We start from the raw sequence: 22,270 nt of genomic DNA on the forward strand, positions 1-22,270 counted from the left end.
AACTCGTATAGCGGTTATAGGTGAAAGTGCGTGTAGACGCTGCTGGAGGAAGCAAAAAAAAACCAACCAAACTCACACATTCCAAATTGCATGTCCAGAAAGAGAAGATAAATGAGATGAGGTGAGCACGAGAGGGAAAAGCAGAGCAAAATAGAAATGTTTTGGCTTTTTGGCAACACAGCTGGTCGAAAAATTAAGAGTGAATGATGGAATAAAAGGTGAAAAATTTTTAAATTTGAAGCTCACCGCGTCACGATTTGACGCGTCGCGCCATTCGCTTTTCATTTAATTTTCATTTTCAACCTCCTCAACGCAGTTTCTCGGTCTCCCTTCACCATCTTTAATGGTGTGAAGCTCAGTTGGGTCGAAAATGTGAAACGACAACTATTGTAATTTAATTAATTTATAAGTATCACTCTTAACGTTTCAATTGTATGTATTTTACACCGCATTTGCTTTACATTTTACGATCACTGTGGAGACTTTTATTTTCTGTGGGTGGGAAAAACTTTTCATTTTTTTCCTACACGTCAAAAGGCATCGTGTTTTTATTTTACCATTGGCTTCAGTCTCACAAATTCCTGCTGCAGATTTTTTTTCTTCTCCACCATTAGCCTTTATGACTCCATTATCTTGGACACTTTTCCGTGGCTAAGAGCTCTAGTGAGACAATTTTCATTCGTCAAACTACATTGTCATATGATTTATGAACATCAAATATTATGTTGTCCTCAACTGTCTGGCTAAGATTTGCCAGTATAGTAAACAGCACAACTTTTTTTTGTCTAATGAACTAATACGGAAGCGAATCGTCATTCAACTTCATAGACACAATTTCAATGTCTCATGCACACAAACTTGGCTTTTTTTCAAGCACAACATTTTCCACAATTCCCCACAAATGATTGGTTGTGTGAAAAAGCACAGTGAGAGAGAGAGAGAGAAAAAAGCTCAAACACATATGAACAAATTAACCTTCAAGTTATTCTTTTTTCGCAGTCACACACTTCACTATTTTTCGGATATTTGACTCCCAATTGGAGTCGCACTGTCGAAATTAATGACAATCTTGAACACATTAAGGCGAGTGCTTCCCCAAACGTGACGTGTGCGCTTCTGGACAATGTTGCAGACTTTCCCATCTGCGAGTGGAAAAAGCCACCAGCGCTGTTTGAGATAAATTTCAAGGAAACGCCAATAATTGCGTTATTATTTATTAGAAAGGCATCGAAATATATTTAATTAATGTTGCAATCATGACACAGACTCTCAGTCTAGATCATAAGAGATGGAACGCGAGCTCTGGCTGAAGTTGGTGTTTATTTTGAAAGGACAAGTGACCATGAATATCCCTGAAAACGCCTAACCTTTGCTCAGTGTACAAATTGTTCTATCCAATTGGATAAGCAAACTTATAAGGTCATTTCGGAAACACTATATGGTTTCATATTGTACCGGAAAATGTTATTGTTTTATTGTTCGATCATACTTTAGTATAATTCTGAAATTTAAATTTATTCCACAAGAAATAATTATGCTTTATTAAAAGTAATTAGATAATAATGACTACAAATATGCAGATTCATTAATGAATACATTCAGTTCAAAGAAAGCAATATTTTCATATAAAGCTGTAAACAATTTAATCCAAGAGACCAAATTATAAAAAAAATGATGCTCTAACCCAAGAAATAAAATTTATCACAAGCTTGTTAAATTACAACGAATTAATTTCTTAGCATTTCAAGAATTTTGGGAAAATTGTGGACGATTCCAACCATCAACCAATAGAAAATGATTGGAAAGCTTTAATTAAAAGCACAGAATTATCTTATGAAATATCAATCAGAGATTGTAAAATATTCAAAAGATTGTACTCAAGATGTTCAGAACCAGACGTGCGATTTTATTTCCATAAAATTGATATAAAAAGCCCTCAAATGGTGATTAATTTGTAATTGAAAAATCTCATCAATCTTGAGAATAGATAAAAAATTTTAGGCCCTGTTACAATCTGTGTTATTGTTATTTAAAATACAGTTTCCCGATAGTAATCAAAATGTAAACAGCATACATCAAATGCTCTCGGCATGACTGTGATCTGACATTCATCGCAACAACGTTTGTGGGTGTTTTTCGCCGTTGCACCAGGCGCCTCCACACGCAATCGCGCCTTCTCCTTGACAGTGGAGACGCCTTGTACCGCGGCGCTCAATTTCGAGCTTTCCTCTCTCGCCAGTCGAGCCAGCATTTCTGTACAAGGAAATGCATGGAGTGCGATCATGATGCCTTCACAGCCACGCTGTTGACAATCTGTATTGCATGATTTATCATTTGGCTGGCGAACATTCAATTCCGATAAACGAGCGATAGAGAGAATAGACTCTCTCGCGCTTTAAGCACACCCTGGTACACATGAACATGTCTGATATCAGAGTTGGGAGTGAGCAACAGAGACAAACAGCACTGAATATGATTAAGCGAATCGCCTTGTTTTGTATGACGCGCACAACAAAACACTTGGAACAAGGATTATAATTGACCTCCTGACAAATACATTCTCACATCTCTTTTCTCGCTCGCATCGGCGATGTATGTAAACATGGCTCAAAATCAACTACAGTTCAATTAGTTCCCTGATTTGTTCCCCCCGCAAAATATGAATTGGTTCCTTGACTATGGAAATTTCAGCTTTGTCGGAAGCAAGAGAGCAAAATCAAAGCTTGCTCACCATAAAATTACAGTTTTCCTTGCTTTCACTGATAACTTTCGATTTTACTCCGCTAATATTTCTCGTGAAATATCAACCAGAGAGGCTTTCCAGCATCCGAAAAGCCGAGCAGAAAAGATTGTTTCTGCTGGCAAAATGCACAGAAAAGCAATGGCAAAGTGGGAGACAGAGTGCAAAATGGGGCCAATTTATTTGTAAATTTATTAAAGGAGTCAAGTGTAAATATTGCTCTAGAAAAGCCAACATAAACACACAGAGAAATTGTGCAATTTTGTGCAAATTTTCGATGATGACACTCAAATAGTAATTGTGTCATATTATTTTTTTTTTTGCCCAATTGTCCCCAATTTGTTCGAATGCAAGGTGTGCCTTCGAGAAGAGACAGAAGACGTGTTTCTTGGCCTGTGCAGTAGGAAAGGATATGACAATAACTCACCACTGTTGGTTGAAGATGATATTTAATCCAATGAACAGCAAATCAATTGAGATAATCCCAAAGTGTGCACCAAATGTGTTAATCCAATGGCTTTTTTTGCACTCTCACAATTCACTTATTGATGTATCAACTCTTTTCAGTAACAAACCAAATCTCGAAACCGTCACACTCGCACTTAACTTTATTTATGTTTTCGCGCAGGTCCCGCGAATTAACAGTAATTTTCTCTCGTGGAGATATCTCGATTCACTTAATAAAATTGAGAATTGTATAGAGAGAGAGTATTGAAGGCACAAATTGTTATTAGTTTTAGAGTTTTGCCCAGGCCGTTAAAAGCGAAAAAGTCGTCACATTTGTGATGTTTATTCGGCTGGTCTTGGGAACCTTGAACACGTTTTGGTTTGTAATTGATGAAGAAATAAATTTATTTAAAAAAAATAATACAAGGAAGTATAAAGTCGAGATTGGAACATATTAATACACATGTTCGTCCTTGTACAATGTGAGTAATGGTTTAGGCGAGACAGAGAACGAGCGAAGGTGGTAGAATGAGATAACAAAAAATTGCTCTATAGGCAATATCACCACTTAAATGCTCTGTATCGATGGAAAAATCACACTGATTTTTATATTCCTCTCTCACCCACTCTGATAAGTTTCCTCTCTGTTTAGCATACAGAACACACTGGGTTGCAGTACCGAAGGAAGCGCGCGCGCGCGATGCGCTTTCCTTTGCCAAGAACTTCCACTTTGAATCACACCAAACTTCCGAATTGTCCCCCGAAGAATGGCAGCGAGCGCTGAGATAATATAATCCAAGTCAAGTCGGAAGACACTGAACAACAACTCAATCACTGGGGGACTCTGTGCAAGGGTGCAGAATCTTCTCGCACCCTCGTGACAAGGAAGTGACGAACAGTGAAAATGAAGCGAAGCCGAACGAAAACAATCTACGGAAAAAATGCTCACGTGCACTTGTGAGGAACACAACCGCGACCGCGTTCAAACCAAGCAGAAGTCATCGACTGACTGATCGTGTTGAGCTTTCATGTGGCGGGAGAGTCTCGGCGTTTCGCGAGTATCGCGCAAACTCTCTTCGCTCTCCCGCCATGCACGCCGTCAAGGCGCTCTCGCTCTCCGGCTTGTTGGGGGGCCGCTCTCACGGCCAATTACATAAAAAACGTATTTATGGGGAATTGGGAGACTCTCGCGAGAGGGGCGCGCACACACGGAGAAAATGCCGTGTGGCGGGAAAAGCGTCGTGCGACTGGGAAGTTGCATGCCGCGCTTCTGGACGGTCTCTGTCAAGAGCACATTTCGCAAGTCCCTTCACCCACACACGCGCGCCAAGATGGCCCTTCGCCGCGTCTTATCGAGCGCTTCGACACGTGCCTCCCTATCAGCCTCAGATGTCCTCCAAGCACTCTGCCGAAAGATAGCAGTAGCTCTGGCCAGCAAATCAAATGCAGAATGAATTTCTCGTTATCAATCTTCGAAAGATACGCAAAAGGAGCTGAGCGAAGATAAATCGGTGTGGGAAGAGATAGAATGACCTTAAGGCAAGCCCTTAATGTCGTGTAGTAATTCAGCAATTGCTCTATCTATCAATTTTAGTGTATCATCGCATAGCAAAACGTCTTTGGCGTCTGCTTTAGTTTAGTGCCAGAAGAAATGAATTCCTGGTATTGATAAGATTTTTTAAATTTTACAACAGCTCAAGCACATATAGAAGCCTCACTATAATTATAGCAGAAATAACCTAACTTGAACCTGAATTGGTGGTGAGATGCATAACAATATAGCGAATATAGCAGATAAGATGTGCTATAAAATTGTAAATGAAAACTCATCATGTTATCCGTTCTGATAAGGAAATTTATACATGAATTTGTATTTTCTTGATTACCATTTATTTTCTTTTACTTCCACACAACCAAAGACGACTAGAAGTGGCCTCGGAAGACCCTCACTTAGCGAAGAATCCTTCAAATTTCGATAGCAAGTGAGAAAAATCTATGCGAATGCAATGCAAATGAAAGCATTCTTGCAGTCGAGTCATCATCTGAGAGTTCATAAATCTCTAGGAGCTTCCTTTGGCACCTGGCTAATGACACTGCGCGCTGTTCTTGGCCGGGGCTCCCTATTGATTTGTATTAATCAACATGAATGAAGCGACATTCCCGAGATTGATGAAGTTGCGTAACCATTCTTCTTGTCGTTGGCAAAGGCACAAGAGCATCTCTCCCACTTGAAGGTTGTTGATCTCTCAGTCCGATAGGCGCGTCACAAGATTGCGCTTTAATTCACATTTCGTACAGGGTCCTTGGGAAACATTACTTCTGCTGTGTTGCCTCTTATCTAGGAAGTTTATCGCGCTGAATTATGACGAGCGTATCTGAGCAATATATGCACTATGTTCTTCTGTCACCCATTATCTGCGACTTCCTTGAGGTGGGCTTCGGAGTCCGCGGCAGATGGTGCTAAAAGTGTCTCTCTGCACGAGGAGCTTCGCACCCCCTCCACGACGAGCTCCAACACGACACTTCAAGGCTCACCTGAGTGTTACGAGCCAGAGACTCACCTGAACTGCGGGCCGCAAGAGCGCAAAAAAGCCCCCCCTTTCCCCGCCCGAAACACGTTGTGCTCGTACGCAAGGTCAGCATTTGATGATTTATCCAAATTTGATGATTTTCACACACTAACGTGGCGGTGGGCCTGACACGGTGACTCGCGCTGTGCAAAATGATTGCGTAATCCATCCGAAATGGCCATTTGACTCCCGCGGCCGCGCAGCTCAATCAGCGCCGAGTGTCTTGTGCAGATTCAGTTCCCCACACCTCAGGTGAATTGATTTTGGAGTATACCTCATCGCTTGGGGACAGGAGCGAAAAAACTGCGCGCGAAAAAGACCGCCGAAGGTCGCCTATTCGAGGTTCGAGGCGAAATGTTTCGCCAGCAGTCAAGATCGTTCATGAGTGGTGTTTTTTCCTCACATAGCCAAAGATAAACACACTCGCAGGAAAATCACATTTTCACATTCATGTATGCTTGCCCGCAAACCTGTGAGAACCGTTGGACTATTTTTTTTTTTACAACTCTCTGCTAATAGAGATCAGTGAGATTTTATCAGAGTTCCTCTTGCTGAAATATCTCACTCAAAATAGAGAAGAGTGGGGCGGTTTTAGGAGCTGATTTAAAAGTTTTATTGCGCTTGGAGAATCTCTGGTTCTTCCATGAATTTTGGCCTCTACACTTTTGACATTACTTAACCAGCAAATTTGGCTGATATGGAAATCCCAAAGCCATGAGCCGAAAGCTTGATTTGACGATAGTTGCTTAGTTGTGGGTTGAGGGAAAAATACGCATGAATGCAGCTTACGCAGAAATTTGCTCACCAAATAATGTCAAACAACATTGAAGATGACCTTTTTTGCCCAAGACAAGTCGATGACGCCTGCCTCAAAATTGGCAATGACCGGTGACAAAGCTTTCAGTAAAGCGATAAAACAACTTTTCCAGCGTCGCAGAAAAAACAAGCAGAAACATTCATTGAAAATGCTCATAAATTGCTCGATTATCTGGACGAAAAGGGTAAGTTTTCACCTTCAAAAAAACCTCTCGCAGAAGTCTAACAGACATCTTCGCCAAAAGTCTGACCCAGAAAGAGTCACAAAAGTGCCCCTTTTCCATACTTTCTTCCAATTCTTCGCAACCACGAAAAATCCATGTGAAATTCGCACTCACGAGACAATTTAGTCTCCTCGGAAATGAACTTTTTTTTTTTCTTCATTTATTGTAATTAAAGTCATTTCTATTGCAGTGGAATCACTCTAAGCAATTGTTAAGCTCTCCATTTCTTCGTGTATTTTCATTTAATTTTCCTTTCTGCGTTCACTCACACAGTCGCTGGTGGATGAGAATCGCATTGCAATTTCTTATGTCCAATGTATTCAAATCAAGAGGGGCAAATCAATTGTGTGAGAGAGAGAGTAAGAATTAAATCGTAAATTACATTTAAACATAGAGAAGGAGGAAATGGAGGTGAACTCGTGAGTATTGATTTTTTGACGTTTCAGCACTTTGACGCTCACTTTTCGCACTGCACAGCCTCTGAGATTTCATTTCATCCAGCAAGATGAGAACTGCTCAACATGTGTGCATTAGGAATTGAAGAAGTGAAAAAAAAAATGTAATGTTAATTATAACATTCATGTTCCGCTCTTATCGGGAACTAATCTCGCATCCCAACACTTTCTCGCCTTTGCGCAGTTTGTTGCTTCAACGGCCACGAGAGATCCTTGGGAGAAGGGGTTGGGATGCGAATTTGGGCCACGAGGAGGAGCGCAAAGGAGGTTGATCAAAGAGACTCCTCATGCCGAAATGGCTCGCGCATTAGATGGATTGCCGATAACGGGAAGAGAACTCACCCTTTGGGAGGTTTCGGCCATAACAATTAAGCGTGCCCGAGAGAAGCCAGGTGCAAAAGCGCCCCAAACGCGCATTCCATCGGCTTAGATGGGCACCGTGTAATTGCAAATGTACACTGGAAAAGGCGCGCAACTGCATGATTTATTTGTGGCACGCTCTCGAGCAACAAATTAGCAATTTGGCACGTTGTCCTCGCGAAGGCACTGAAACATTTTTTGGCCAGAAGATGTGAGTGAACTTTGTTGATCTTGAAGTTGAACTTTTCAATACTGACTTTGCGGCCAAAATTGGTCGGCAAAATTGTGCCATTTCGAGGAGTTGATCGATCTCACCGAAGGTGCCGCACAATGCCAAATTGTGCAATCCGATAAGCTTTTGACTTGGCTTTTCAGAGGTTCGCACACGGAGTTGAACTTACTCTAGACGAGATGAGGAGACTGGCGAGTTTTCAAGCAAAAGGCCAAAGTAATAAGAGTGGCAATCAATTTTAATTAAATATGGTTAGATTATACATTTTTATTTACATTTATTCATTTGTTTACGGAAAAAATCGCTCTTATCTTAAGTGTCTTTCTAATTCTATAAACCATTGAGATATCAAAGGAATATCACAAATATATACTTGTTCTTCTATAATTCCTATTGACGCCCAAGAATTCAATTTGATTACGCTAAACTTTGACTTCAGCGCTTTATTCTAAGACCAATAATCCACCTCTGACTGACAGTCTATTTAAGTTATAGAGCCGAGCATTATTGGCCTTTAATGGCCATACTTTCTATGCCTTGAAGCCTTCGACATTCTTCAAGTAAATCTACCCACGAAAGTGCTTTCCACCATTATAATTTCAAACGAACAGACTCCAGAAAAGACCGCTCAGTCTTCTAATTCTAATGCATAGAAATTCTTGTGCCTTCTGGGAAAGTTGCGCCGAGATTTCGAGGTTCACTTGGTGTAATGCAAATTTCTGCAGAATGTCGTAAAATTCACGAGATGCTTCACGATCTTCTGAGAAAGATCTCAGCGACTCTCACTCTCCTGGGCAAAAGGCGGAGAGGCGCGCGATGGCAATACATCAAGAAAAGTGTAACTTTAGTTGCATATGAGTGTGTTTGCGGGTGAATTGTTCATGCCCAGCAAGAAGTGCATTGGGTGCATTGTGTTTTGACTCCCATCAGCTGCGGAGGCTCTGCAAAGAGGCCCAGGCCAACGGGAGAGAGAGAGAGTGAAAGAAAAGAGTGCATTTTTGCGAGTGTTGCACATAATTGCATTTGCCGTACAATTGCACTCTTGTTGTATTTGACGTGGAGAGAGTGTGTGTAGGGCACAGCGTTCATTCACCTCCAACTTAACTGGCCATTGGCCGATGCAATGCATCTTTCTCGGGCCTGTTCTCGCAGTTGAGCCTTCTCTCCCGCTTTTCGGGCGACACGAGGTGCCGCTTTTCCCCGAAAATATACGCCACACTCACCCTCTCGCGCGCCCTCGCGCCACCCCGCCAAGTGGCATTAATTTGTGATGGAGAATAAATCATGGCAAGACCAGCAGCAGCACCCAAACACCCACGAAGATGTGGCCCGAGGAGATTCCTCCGGATCACATTGTCTTGGGATTGCAGCCAAAACCATCTTTGGCGGAATCCGTTAAACTCCCGCTGCAATCGATGGAGAAATTCATGACAAATATTTCACATAGTCAGAGGCATTCCTTACGTAACTCCACACACAAGAGCACAGTGAAGATGCGAAGAGGCGAAATGAAGATTGAAAGAAGGAAGGAAAAAGAGAGTTTGTACTCCAAATCCCCCCGAAGCCGTTCTTGGCACTGCATAGAGCGAAATTCTGTACATATCATTTCAATAGAATGAACGGAAGGGATATCTGGCAGTCTCAGTGCTGTATATTCGGCGTCTCTCCTCCTCGCTGTCCAGCATTTCGTGAAATGACGTGCCCCTCGCGGCACACAGAGTAATTGTTCTCGCCGAAGATAATCTCACTCCTATGTGATGATGTTATTACCCTTTTACGCTCAATGCTTCTCAATTCTTTGATTCCATTGAGTCGACATCATCAGCACAGTTTCTAAGCGATCGTCATCAGCGCGAGATGGACAGCGTCAGTGGTGATCTACGATTCCTAGCTTGCTGTTGGGATAGGTCATCACATCCCGAGTGCGCGTGGAGAGCAATCTCCGGAATACCACTTAATCCGCTCGCCGCGTGGAATTTACTACGCTCAGAGGGAATTTCAAGAAACACGGGAATTTCTACAATGGAGCAAAAAACAAAGTCCAATGCTAATTATCATTCTCATCTCCTATAACTCGCACCTAATGCCACTCACGGCGTCCCACTCTTGTCTATCGATACGAGTTTAACCAGTCAATTATGCGGTGCCTAAAGTTCAAAGATCAATAGATCAGCATTTGGGATGTGGGCAAAAAATGAGTCTCTCATATTGCAAATATCGCGAGAAGACTTGAAATATTGTGTGTAATTGAATATTTGAAGGACAGCGATTGGAAGCAGTGATAGGAGAATATGAAGCACCTTGAACGGTGTTAGTGGAAATTGAAACTATAAATTGATAAAGTACTTTTAGTCTCGTTATGTCGCTTTTATTGAGCCGAGTGTTGATATCACGAGATAACAGAATGAATGTACTTATGTTGATAACGTCCAACTATTTTAATATTGAGAACCTAAAAGTGTGATATGGAAAACCCGAGGGGTTAAATCTTGAGTCGCTTTCTTCTTCACATTGTTAGATTTTATTTCCTTAGATTTTTAATTATTCTCTCCGTAGAAGTGGGGAAATTTTGGGGTTTTCTTAATACTGGAAGAAGATCAAAATTGAGGTCCTTGACTGGGTGCCAGAATCTCCAGGAATTCTTGCAATTGTCCACTGAAGTGCAGTTTTGCGCGCCAAAATGCTGCTACAATAGGAAATTGAATTTATAGATCAAGAGTAACAATGGTTTATTGAGTGCAGCCGCCAGCAAGTGCAATGGCATCGTAAAACGACGACGTTGATGAAGGCGGGAGAAAGAAAAAGTACACAAGGCGGACTTAACTATTGGCGCAAAGGTAAAATGGTTCGCAGAGTACAATTTGTTTTTCCTCCCGGCTTTCGTCCGCCGCCAGAATACCCAGAGTGCGAAAGAAGTAAAAGCCAGAGAAGACAAAAAGTGTGTCTAATTGCATTAAGAAAATAATATTAAAAGCATGCAAAAATAAAGTGGTGCTGAAGCAAATTTTCACTTTGGCGTAATTTCCATAAATTTCTTCAGCGTCCAACGAGTTTATTGACCTCTTTCTCCTTGCCAAGACAGTCACAAAAGCTGGCGACGGTCAATCAGCGATCAGGAAAAGAGCGATGGTGGATGGAAGAAAAGAGCTCGCTCGGCCACGAAAATCATCGACTGGGAGGAGAGGATTTTCCCGCCGTGGGATTTTTCGCGAGGCCGCACAAAGTGACTTCCTGTATGGAATAATATCTTATAATATCTCGCCATTCGTATTTCCATTTCACGATGTGAAATGAAAAGTAAAAATTTCCCCCTCGAGCCACGAGACACTGGCGGAGAAAGAGAGAAAAAGAAATTAGAAAATTACACTTTGCAGTCTTTCCTCTCTTTCCACTGTTTGCCACGAAAAATACACTTCAACTTGGGTGTAATTTCACTTTTGCCGCTCTTTATATCAAACTCCGATATTAGTCTTATTCCGCGGCCAACGAGAAAAGCCATCATCGTGGTCGTGGCGGTGTTTTCATCTCCGATTCGCGATGCTTGTGTGTGAGTCGCATTTTTCTATCTCCTCCAGAAGAGAAACTTTCTTTTTCAGCTGCAATTTTCATCACCAGATGCACCAAAGCTCGCGATGAGGCGAAAGAATGGCCAAAGGTGGCAAATTGCAAAGTTCATTCTCAGCTCTGCAACACGTGGATGACAAAGGATGGGAATATTTCTCAATTATTCAATTCTCATTTGCATTAAAAGAGTCGTTCTGTAGTTTTATTTCATTCACTGTACAGATTGCAAGATCGCAATGGGATATCAAGATAAACAAACTGGAGTGGAATTCAATTATCTTGCAATATCACAAGAAATTATTAAAAATAATTACTGACTTTTATTTTATGAATACAAAATAGAAAAAACAAACCTTAAAAATTCTCTAATTCATTAACTATTAATAAGCAATTAAATTGAATTGCATAATAAATGATGTTTAAAAAAACGTTGCACTTTTCTGTTTGAATGTCTTCTCTCAGCTTTCAGCGCCTTCAAGCGGCGAACACTGATTCCATCCTCTCCAGACTTGACTTTCCGGAAAGCATTTCGATCTGTCACTTCGCTTGGACTTTCAGTGGAAAAAGTTAAGTTCCGTGTGCGTTCTCTAATTTTCACTGAATAATCACAGAAAAAGGTGAGCAACTGTGTGAATTGTATCTAAAATCCGTAGCCCAACTCTCGAGACGCACTTTTTGCACAGAATTCTGCTGAGAAGTGCAGTAAAAGAGAGTGAAATGTGTGGAATTCTGAGGGGCGTTTATTTGGGCGTCGCCGCCATATTTGATGGCTGGTCATGTTCCGGATTCGCCAAAATTGTGTCCTTGGGAGTGATGTGTGTGAAAATGTGCTTTGTTTGTTTGCTTTCAGGCTTCTGAGGACCGCAGAAATGTCACGCTATCGCGAATGGGATCTTCAGTGCAAAGTCTACGTGGGCAACTTGGGCTCTTCGGCGTCCAAGCACGAGATCGAGAGTGCTTTTGGAAAGTATGGTCCGCTGAGAAACGTCTGGGTGGCGAGAAACCCGCCGGGCTTCGCCTTCGTGGAATTCGAAGACAGACGCGATGCTGAAGACGCGGTTCGCGGTCTGGACGGAACGTGAGTTGCCGCGCAGATTGAGCCTTGCCAGGTGGATTTTATTCTCATGTTGTGCCTTTGCTTTCAGGCGCTGCTGTGGAACTCGCATTCGCGTGGAGATGTCTTCGGGGCGCTCTCGTCGGGATGATCGTCGCCGCGGACGCAATAGGTACAGGGGCAGGTAGAGTAAAAGATTGCCTAATTTAAGTGAATCTCACGCTCAGTGATTGCCCAGTGAATTGCAGCCCTGTCGAGAGACACTCTTCATCCACCGGCAATTCACTTCTGTAGAGTAATTTCGCTGTCCAGAAGCACTTCATCGTCATATTTGGCCTAAATCATTTTCACTTTGATCTCTTCTGTGTGTAACAGAAGTGTGCAAATTTATTCATTCTCATGTTTTTTTTTCACTTTTCATTCTTCTGCAATTTCAAATGAAATTATTATTATTTATCTGTGGAGATACACTAAAATTAGACGTAGAACAATCTACCATGCCAAAACTCTTTATTTTATTTACTCTTTTTTCACCTCTTTGGAATGACCAAACAGGTAATTTATTAGAGACTACAGAAAGACATTTTTCACTTCTATTCGAAATTCAATCTTTGGTTCTTTTCTAATGTACACTGAGAAGACAAACACACATACTTTGATGGTGAAAGCTTTACTTGCTGTGCGGAAATTGTCCAGAAGAGAATCAATTTCCCCACAGCAAGCAAGGAAAAGACACAAACACTCTCACTCTTCTGTAAACTGTATAATTTTTCTCCTATCCATGTTTCTTTGCTATCACCAAATATTATGCCTTGTTTGTTTTCTCTCTGAGGCTCGTAGAAAAATATGTGATTTTAAAATGGCGTGTTGTTGCGTGAAAATTTCAGGATGCTCTCTTCCATGATCCACAACCACCACAATCATCACAACATCCACAAGTACACATCTACCGTAGCTACAATTGCCAAACTACTTTCTCGCCTTTTCCTCCCACTCTTCGCGATCACCTGAAGAAGTGGCCACACAATCTTTGGGATTTTGGGCATCCTCATCTCTTCTCGGCCACTCGTCGACAATTGCGCGCACTTTCACTGCGCGTCGCCTCGTCCTTCGGCTGGCGTGTGTCGACTGGAACACATCCTCCGGCTCTTCTATTGTCTTCCCGGCAGCGCAATCCTCTTGTCACTTCCCTCAGCGACAAAGCCTCATCCACAAAACAAGCTCATCAAATCGCGGCACAGCGCAATTTTGATTCGTAATTTTTACTTTACGATTAATGCCTTCTCCATTTTGACAAATGAAAATGATGAAGCGAAAGTTAGTCAATTTGTTTGATGTGCCACGAATTGATGGAGAGAAAAAGAAAAACCTTCAGTGCATGAAACTTCCTACCAACCATCATAATCATCATGTGTTTGCAAAATGTGGCCCCAAATGAAAAATTGGGGAAGGGCGCCAAGATACACACAACCCAACCCGATCGGCGAGCCAAAATCTCCTCCTCAACCTTTTGCTCCACTTCAAACTTCGAGGAGAAATTGCTTCGACCGGCCAAATTGTGTCTAAAAAAAAGCACCGCGCGCCATCAGCGAATCCCTCCGTTTCACCATCTCACCAATCGACCAACCAACCAACCTCAGAGTGCTCAACAACACATCTCTTCTACACGTCTCCGCTTCGCACGCGCGCAATGTCCAGCGAAAGACTTGTTAGCAAAATCCAACCCCGATTCGACTTCTCGTCTTCTTGACCCGCACCAAAAAAAACCAACCAATCTAAACATTCATCTCGTCTCATCTCAACGCTCTCAATTGTCACAAAAAAAAAATCTCCTACAACGCACCGAAATCAGAAAAAAATGGTCTCTCGATCAAATTGGCAGTCAAAGAGAGAGCGAAAAAAAAAACTGAATGCTTGACTCGATTTCCGATCAACAACTATACTACTCTTCTGCTATTTTGCCATACTACCTTCTACTACCAACTACTACATCGTTATCAGCCACGGCATCATTTAGTGGTTTGTTGTCTCATTAGTTTGTTTTCTTTGTTTGCATTTTGTCGTTATCACTGTGAATTGAATTGAATTATGGGAAGAGATATCACTTATCAGTGTGTCAAGTTAGATTAAAAGAGGGGGATAAATTGGGCGAAAGAGCGAAACGGTTTTTGAGCACCGATTAGAAGATTCTCTGCAATCGATTGGAGAATTGAATTTGGCAAAATTGAGAAACTAAGCAAGAGTGCTTCGTTGTTTTGCTGCTCTCTTTTGATGTAAGAAATCTTTGAATATTCTTACAATGATAGAAAACTTTAAGTGTCGCTATATTTCTTCCGCTAACCGGAATTCTTACATTAACTAATATTAGTTATGCTTTACAAATACCAAACAATACGAAAAAAAAAATGAAATGAATAATGTTAGTAAAAAATCTAAAGTGAATTTGAAGTAAGAACTAACTGAAATGTTAAATATTTAAGAGTTTTTTGTTTTTCTCTGTCTGTGAATTCAATTTTAACCTAATTATCTGAGAATACGTTGTTATTTTTTGTCCAAAACAGCTTCGCTCTTTCATCAACGTCATTTCCTATCGTTTAGTGAAGGAGTTCCGAGAATTCTTTAAGATTATCAGTAACGATTTTAGGCAATGATTGAAGAGGAATTTTGGTTATAAATTCGTCAGAAAGATTAATTTAAACTTTTCTGTGTAAATATATGGAGCCAATGAAATGCAAACAAATGTATTAAGAGACTGTTTTGATAACGTGACAATTTGGGGAATTGATTAGGCTCTCTTTCGGGGTTTTCGCCAGGCGGAAATTGTATGTTGTTTGTCTCCACAGGTCACGATCTCCGCGCCGCTCAAGGACACGCTCGAGGAGCCTCTCGCCGCGCGACCGCCGCAGCCGATCAGACTCGCGCGATCGCCGCTAAGGAGAAAGGACATTTTGCACTGCTGATGAAGATGAAGAAAAAAACAGAAGTGTTTTCCTTTCTACGGTATAATTATACATTAATTCTTTTCTAAGGAAATCAATAGATTACATGAGTAACTTTTAAGGTGATGCCTCTTTATTTTTGAACAATGATTTGAACTTTGTGTGAAAGAGGGAAGAAGGAAATACAAAACATCTCAAAGTAAAAAATTAGATTGAGAAAGCAAAATCATTCCCACGCATTGTCCTCTTTTTTTTTGTCATAATAATTTAAAAACGAAAAAGAAAAAGAACGAAAAAAAAGATAAATTACTGTCCCTGATAAAGTTTCATGCTTGAATTTATCACTACATGATCTTTTATGGTACTTTGAGATGAATAAAAACTGTTGTAGAGCCATAGAAGAGTTGTTTTCAGCGCACTGTTCTTCACAACCAAATCAGTTTTCCGTTCAGTTTTCCCTTCCTCGCCGTCACGGCGATCTTGCACTCGCTGAACACGCTGAGTGTCAGCTTGGAAGTGATGTCGTGCTTGCCTTTCTTCACGATCTCGATCGTCTGCTTGCTGTCGCCCACGAAAGACGCCTTTCCGCCCCCGAAAGTCACCTTCACGTGGTGATTGGTGTCGATGAGGATCACTTCCACGAAGCTCAGGCCCAGCTTGTACACGGCGGCGCGCATGTCAATGACGCGATTGAGCGACTCCAAGTACTTGAAGAAGTAGAGATTGGTGCTGTCGGTGCTGGCCAGCTTGGCGCTGTACTTCTGCGCATTGCACGTGTTTGTGATCCCGTGGAGCTCCTCGCAGCTCAGCTGGGGCGTCGCGGCGCCAGCCACCGTCGCCGCGAGGAGTCTGTGCACCAGGACGTCCGGATAGCGGCGAATGGGGCTCGTGAAGTGCGTGTAGATGGGAATCGAGAGGAAGTAGTGGCGGAACTCGTCCTCGCTCTCAGTCATGCCGCTGCAGAAGTATCGCGCGCGCATCATTGGCTTCGTCAGCATGCACGTGAGCACAACCTTGGCGGCCTCTTTGTCCTTACGCTCCGCAATTGCCTTCTCCAGCGACGCCGAGATACCCGTGGTGGACGAGAGATCGAAAGCCACGCCGGCGTTCCGCAGCTCATTCGTCAGCTTCTCGAACTGATGCTTGTCCGGCTCGTTGTGGCATCGCAGCACAGCTGTGAGTGGGAATTTCTCGTGAATCCACCTCGCCACGGTCATGTTGGCCAGCAACATGAACTCCTCAATCAGCTGATTGCTCTCCCTGATCACCTCCCGGTGATACTTCACGGGATCGCCTGTCTTCGCATCCAGCGTGAAGCCAATCTTCGGCTGATCCATCTTCACCGCGCCGTCGGCGAATCTCTTCTCCCTCAACCTCCTCGACAGCTGGTAGAGATTCTGCACACTCTCCAGCACATCTTCCAGCTTGAAGTGCTCGTTTTCCACAGCGGGAAACATGTCCGGCGCCAGCTTCTCCCTCGGACCGTCAATGACGAGCTGCGCGTGATCGTAGGCGAGTTGAGTGCAGGAATTGATGATGGACTTCGTGATGCGCTCATCCAGAATCTTCCCGGACGAGTCCATGCGCCAGAACACTGAGAAGGCCAGACGATCCTTGCCCGGCAGGAGGGAACAGTTGAGACACATCGGCAGCGGCAGCATGTGATAGACGGTGTTGACCAGATAAATGCTAGTCGTCTTCTTCCTCAAAATCATGTCCAGCGGAGAGTTTTCTGGGATGTAATGCGCCACATCGGCAATATGGACCCCAACCTGGAAGGAAGAGCAGGGATTGTGTGTGATTACCCAAGTGAGAGTGGGAAAAAGAGCTTTGGAAATCCTACCTCAAAAGTGTTGTCGTCAATCCGCACGCAAGACATCGCGTCGTCCAAATCCCTGGCCGTTGGCGGATCGATCGTGAAAATGCACGTGCTGGAGCGCAAATCCTCACGCCCCTGGAAGTCGCTCGGCTGCACGTCGAAGCGCGGCAGCTCGGCGAGAATGGCCTCCGGATAAGGCTCTGGATTGAGATCGTTGGCGAGCAGAATGGCGCGATTCTCGCTCTCTAACTCACCAATTTGGCCAACAACCTTCAGAAGCTGCCCGCAGACTTCCGAAGACCGGCTGTGCGTGATGCGCGCGAGGAAGATGAGCTTCTTCATCATCTTGCCGTTGGCCGCCAGGCCTCGAATGACACCATCGTTGGTGATCTTGACGCGCGGAAGACGATTGTCGCGCGGCGTGAGGAGCTTCGTGACCAACGAAGGACGATCAAATGTGCCGACAATCAGGCGATTGTGACGCTTCTCCAGAATCTCAATGACAACGCCGACTTCGCGCTCCTCAATGATTGGCGCCTCTTCGGCTCTCGCCGCCGAGTCCGTGGACTTCTTGTCCTCGTCGTCGTCATCGGTGGCTTCGTCGAGATCATTGTCGCCCAGAGTTGCGTCCGCTTTGCTGTCCTGCTTCTCCACTTTCATCTTGAAGACCAGCGCGAGAACCTGGTCGCCAGGAAAAGCGTGACGCCGCAGGGCATACTGCCGGAAGATGATATCTCTCCCTCCGCTGGGATTCGCCATGTAAGCGTTGTGGTAGTTCACAGCGCTCACGCGAATCTCTCCATCTGCCATCACAGCGCGCTTCTCCGCCACCAGCTTCTCGGCGAAAGCCTTCAGCACCCCGCTGACCTCATCCTCAGAGCCTTCAGGCTTCCTCTCGAGGAGCTTCACGTAAGCCTCCTCGATTTCCGACAGCTCAATGGCGGGTTTCCTGGCTTTCTTCTCCTTCTTCTCGCTTTGCTGAGAACTTTGCTGAGGACTCATGTCCGGCTGTTGCTGGACACTTTTGTTGACCCTCCGACTGAAATTCTCTCGGATTTTGTGCAGATTCACCCCCACGTCTAGCAATTGGAAGTTGTTCAAGAATCTATAAATCAAAGGATTAATCCTCAGTGTCATGTTACTTCCTTCTCCAGTCATCGAAAGAAGATTCCTCTCCAGAGCCAAGCGCATAAGATACTTCTCTCGCTCATCGGGATCCATTGACAGTAGCTGCAAGATAGTTATGTTTTCCTCCTTCAGAGGAGTCTGAGCATGGGACCCATGATTCCTGACATTCCTGGAATTGCTTTCCAGCGGTGCTACATTGTCCGGGAGTGAAATTTCCGAAATATCAGCATAACGTTTCGGTTTTGCCTTGGGCTTCACGCGATTCCTCTTCTTTTTCTCTTTAGGCGCCTTACCCGCTGCCTCTCCGTCTATCTGGGCACCACCTGACGTCTGGTCAGAGATTGCATGCCTCTCGAAATCCCTCTGCAGGCTCTCCAACGTGGCAAGGACATTAGCAATGTTTCCTTCTTGATGTGCATTTTGACACTCAACCGCCGGATTCCCACGTGAAGGTCGACTTTCTGCACTGTCCATAATTCCAAGTGTCTAGTGGAGGTATTATGAGTCCTTTAAGAGTCCCTTTTGAGGGTGTGTCATGCATTTTCCTCACCTTTTCTTTGTGAACACACCAGCTTTTCCACCATTAATGCCTCTCTCCGAAAGTTCTCCGAAAACACTTTGACACGTGTCAAGTGGGTTTGTTTTGGTCTTGCAAACGGCGCGCCAAATTACTTTTCTCGTGCTTTTCAATGAGTTTCTGTACAAGAAATTAAGTGGTCTTGCGAGTGAAGTGTCCGGGAAGCATCTGATAATCATGCCTATTTGATATTCTTTAGTTTTTGCAATAAAGTGAGTTAATCTGAGGGTTGTGTATGAGCTGTGATGATATAACCTCAATCTGTGTGTGTTTTCTCGCAGGAAAATGAATGGAATTAAGCAATACTTCTCATCTCTGCCCAAGACGGGAGAGAATTCCTCGGCTGAGGATAAGGAAGCGTCTCAGGCACGTCCGGATGGCAAGGTTATTGTCAGTAACATGGAATCTGTGATGAAGTCTGTCCGGAAGAAGAGGTCCAAGAAGAAGCGCTTGTCTCCCGATGGGGACATTACAGACATTTCCAACATCCTCAGTTGCAGTCTCAATCTCATCTCACCCAAGAAGGCATCTAAAAAAGGTAAAATTTTGCTGATAATAGCATAGAATTCATACGTTAATGACACTTTGCTTGCAGATGCGTGCAATGGAAAGTTTCAGGAGGTTTCAGTGCCCGCAGAGAGTGAAGATCAGGAGAATTTGATAGATGTCTGCAATGGGGATCAGAAGAAGAACGTGTTTGAAGTGATGATGCAGGCCAGGGAGCGGAATAGCATCGGATTGACTCCAAATTCGACTCCTCAGGAGAGGAAAAGACGTCTTCCTGAGGAATTCACCCAAGAAGACACTGGCAAGAAGTCAAAAAAGGCAAAGAAGACTCCTGACACGACTGAAGACAATCCCAAGCAGGAGGAGAGTCGCAAGAAGTTAGCAAAGCCCAGCAGGAAGAAGAAGCTTTTTGAACTGGAAGTTGAAGCCGTAGACTTTCCCAGAAAAGACCCAGAAAGTCAAGACAATGCTTCACTGCTAACAAAGCCTGATGAAGCCAAGAGGACGCCCCGAAGAAGGGGAAGGCCACTTAAAGCAGAGAAAATAGTGCTAGAAGAGACAGTTGTAGTGATTCCTGAAGAGACCAAAGCCAAAGAAGCTTCAGAACAAGGAGAAAATCGTCCTTTGCGGTCAAAGAAACTGCCCAAGAAGGTGGAAATCGATGAGATTGTTATAAGTGACACAGATTCACCTCAGCGTCGTCCTCAGCGTAGCTGTCGTCAGAAAGTTCTGACTTACAGCATCGATTTGATCCTGGAAGAGGAGTTGAATAGCTCCAGAAGCCCAGAGAAGCCTAAAAGTGTTAGAAAAAGTGCTAAGGAGAAGAATTCAGAAGTGATCATAATCGATTGTGACTATTCTCCGAAGAAATCCGTGAAGTTGGCGCCGATTTTTGTGAAGCCACAGAAGATAGAAATCGATCCAAAGGTGCTGAAGGCGAAACAAGAGTTCCTGATGTCTGGCATTCCTGAGGTTATGAAGTTGTCCATTGAGAAGCAGAAGGCTCTTGAGGAGGAGTTTGAATTGAGGCAGTTTCCCGAAGTCTCTCATGTCACTCAGATCGAAGGCGATGCTCTGATGGAGAAGATTTCGTGGAGAGAAGATGAAATCAGAGTGAGAATCAGCGATTATTCTGAAGAGGATGACATAATGCCAATTATTTGGACAGATAAACGCAAAATTGATTTGATTGACAAACCTTCTAACATGGAAAGACCCAGAAATGGTCTTCCAGGAACAGGTTTACTTACAAATGCCCAGAAGTCATCAATCTTCAAGCAGCTTCTGAAGAATTTTGATAAATTTCCAACGAAGAAAGCCTTCAGCTTCTTCAAAAAGCGATCGGAAGTTGGCTGTGACGACGATTTTTCTGAGAATGTTTTGTTCACGGAAAGGTATCGTCCAGAGAGAAGTGAGGAGTTTCTGATAAGCAACTCTGCCGTGGAAGAGCTGAAGAGCTTCCTGGTGTCCTTTCAGAGCGACACGTCGCGCTTCAACAGTACATTCGAGAGCGATCTCGAGGACTCGTGCAGCAATTACGGCAATTCCTGCTGCATCGTCCTCTCAGGTCCTTGCGGCAGTGGCAAGAGTGCCTCCGTGGCGGCCGTGGCGGCGCAGCTGAACTTCAACGTCCTGGAAATCAATGCTGGAATGCGGAGGACTGGAAAGCGTCTGCTGCAGGACCTCCAGGAAGCCACACAATCGCACAAAGTGGCAAGGTCATCCGAGGACGAGACATCGCAGAAGTTTTCTCTGATCCTGGTCGAAGATGCAGAGATCACCTTCGAGCAGGACGATGGATTTGTCAGTGCCATTCATCAGATCGTGGCGGATTCCAAGCGACCCGTGATCTTGACAACTTCTGAGCCCAATTGCTCCCATTTGGCGCGCTTCATGGCCATGAACACTATCAATTTCGCCCCGCCGGAGCCGGAATTGATCTCCAAGTGGTTCACACTTATGGCTCTGGCGGAAGGCGTGCATCTGCAGGAAGATGACGTCAACACTCTGTACAAATACAATGGCCAAGACGTGAGGAAGACCAGCAATGATCTGGAGTTCCTTGTGCGATCGGGCGGAGGAGATTTTCTCAACGAAGGCATTTCATCAGCAGCACTCACGATGGCGTCGTTTGACACGCTCTGGAGCAACGCGGATCAGTGGCTGAAGACTGGCGCAGCACAAGGAGAGAAAATTGAGGATTTTTCAGAGTTCTACGACTTTATCTGCTCAAGTGAAGTGTTGAACGACCGACTGGAGAATGAAGAGCTTTCACAATGTTTGTTAGCCAAAACTCTCCGAATGAGAGAGATAAGCGATAAGCATTACGATCACTTCAGAAAACCCAGAGAAATCACAAGGTAAGTTGTGATGCTTGTTGTTCAATGCTCCGAAAAGAGATAAGTTAATCAGTCAAGAGAAACTTGATAATTGATAAAAGAAACTTGGTTTTTAGAACATGCTTGAGTTCAACAATCTGTGAAAAAACAGCGCAATTTCTGGATTACGAGCCCATTTTGAGGACGATTTGCAGGAACGAGCGAGACAAAGCGTCCAAAGAGCGGAGATCCTCGAGATTCTCTCATTACTTGCGTCAAGTTGTTAACAATCCTTCGAATGAATTATTTATCGAACACTGTAAGATTTTCTCCTGAAAGGTTTTGCTAAAATATATATCGGTTTTTTGAATGTAAATTGGTGTCTTGATGAAATGCCCTAATGTCAACTGCTTTTATCAATCGAATAATTTTACGGAAGTATTTCATCAGAAAATTCAATATCGATTGTAATTCTAAGAAAATTTGATCTGTCGTAAAACTGTGCCCATTTACGTTTATC

The 22,270-nt window shown here is 43.6% G+C and overlaps 4 protein-coding genes across 8 annotated transcripts in view; 2 read left to right on the forward strand and 2 right to left on the reverse strand.

Moving 5' to 3' along the window:
* Positions 1 to 3,694, reverse strand: part of LOC132264224 (ecdysone-induced protein 74EF-like) — a 56,319-nt gene extending 52,625 nt beyond the window's left edge. The window contains exon 1 of the mRNA XM_059764340.1: positions 3,168 to 3,694. The gene's annotated coding sequence lies outside the window, so the exon portion shown is untranslated. The remainder of the gene's footprint in view (positions 1 to 3,167) is intronic.
* An 8,249-nt stretch (positions 3,695 to 11,943) lies between these two features.
* On the forward strand, positions 11,944 to 15,802 carry LOC132264356 (RNA-binding protein 1). Of its 4 annotated transcripts, none has more exons than XR_009468530.1 (5): positions 11,944 to 12,025; positions 12,259 to 12,486; positions 12,554 to 12,646; positions 13,350 to 14,481; positions 15,306 to 15,802. XR_009468530.1 is itself a non-coding variant. In XM_059764527.1 (4 exons), the coding sequence occupies exons 2-4, from the start codon at positions 12,278 to 12,280 to the stop codon at positions 15,394 to 15,396; spliced, it is 393 nt and encodes a 130-aa protein (XP_059620510.1). In that variant the 5' UTR covers positions 11,944 to 12,025; positions 12,259 to 12,277; the 3' UTR covers positions 15,397 to 15,802. The 4 variants fall into 4 exon arrangements, 2 of the variants coding, with proteins under 2 accessions (XP_059620510.1, XP_059620511.1); XR_009468531.1 differs by having other exon boundaries at positions 12,554 to 12,634; XM_059764527.1 differs by lacking the exon at positions 13,350 to 14,481.
* A 24-nt stretch (positions 15,803 to 15,826) lies between these two features.
* Positions 15,827 to 19,015, reverse strand: LOC132264353 (DIS3-like exonuclease 2). Its single transcript, XM_059764524.1, has 3 exons — positions 18,899 to 19,015; positions 17,245 to 18,834; positions 15,827 to 17,173 (listed from the first exon to the last, which is right to left on the reverse strand). Exons 2-3 carry the CDS (start codon positions 18,820 to 18,822, stop codon positions 15,827 to 15,829), a joined length of 2,925 nt encoding a protein of 974 aa, XP_059620507.1. The 5' UTR covers positions 18,823 to 18,834; positions 18,899 to 19,015.
* A 9-nt stretch (positions 19,016 to 19,024) lies between these two features.
* On the forward strand, positions 19,025 to 22,104 carry LOC132264354 (enhanced level of genomic instability 1). 2 transcript variants are annotated; one of them, XM_059764526.1, is made up of 4 exons: positions 19,025 to 19,137; positions 19,207 to 19,463; positions 19,521 to 21,792; positions 21,888 to 22,104. In XM_059764526.1, the coding sequence occupies exons 2-4, from the start codon at positions 19,211 to 19,213 to the stop codon at positions 22,084 to 22,086; spliced, it is 2,724 nt and encodes a 907-aa protein (XP_059620509.1). In that variant the 5' UTR covers positions 19,025 to 19,137; positions 19,207 to 19,210; the 3' UTR covers positions 22,087 to 22,104. The 2 variants fall into 2 exon arrangements, with proteins under 2 accessions (XP_059620509.1, XP_059620508.1); XM_059764525.1 differs by lacking the exon at positions 19,025 to 19,137 and having other exon boundaries at positions 19,198 to 19,463.
* Positions 22,105 to 22,270: the final 166 nt, after the last annotated feature.

The sequence above is a fragment of the Phlebotomus argentipes genome, unplaced genomic scaffold (genome assembly GCF_947086385.1).
Source record: "Phlebotomus argentipes unplaced genomic scaffold, Phlebotomus argentipes genome assembly contig_32, whole genome shotgun sequence".
In the NCBI taxonomy this organism is placed as follows: Eukaryota; Metazoa; Arthropoda; class Insecta; order Diptera; family Psychodidae; genus Phlebotomus; species Phlebotomus argentipes.

Coding starts and splice junctions, on each gene's coding strand:
- LOC132264356 (XM_059764527.1), top strand. CDS start 12,278: ATGTCACGCTATCGCGAATGGGATCTTCAGTGCAAAGTCTACGTGGGC. Junction 12,487..12,553: donor GTTCGCGGTCTGGACGGAAC/GTGAGTTGCCGC, acceptor CTTTGCTTTCAG/GCGCTGCTGTGGAACTCGCA. Junction 12,647..15,305: donor CGCAATAGGTACAGGGGCAG/GTAGAGTAAAAG, acceptor TTGTCTCCACAG/GTCACGATCTCCGCGCCGCT.
- LOC132264353 (XM_059764524.1), bottom strand. CDS start 18,822: ATGGACAGTGCAGAAAGTCGACCTTCACGTGGGAATCCGGCGGTTGAG. Junction 17,174..17,244: donor TTGACGACAACACTTTTGAG/GTAGGATTTCCA, acceptor TCTTCCTTCCAG/GTTGGGGTCCATATTGCCGA.
- LOC132264354 (XM_059764526.1), top strand. CDS start 19,211: ATGAATGGAATTAAGCAATACTTCTCATCTCTGCCCAAGACGGGAGAG. Junction 19,464..19,520: donor CAAGAAGGCATCTAAAAAAG/GTAAAATTTTGC, acceptor CTTTGCTTGCAG/ATGCGTGCAATGGAAAGTTT. Junction 21,793..21,887: donor AAACCCAGAGAAATCACAAG/GTAAGTTGTGAT, acceptor CTTGGTTTTTAG/AACATGCTTGAGTTCAACAA.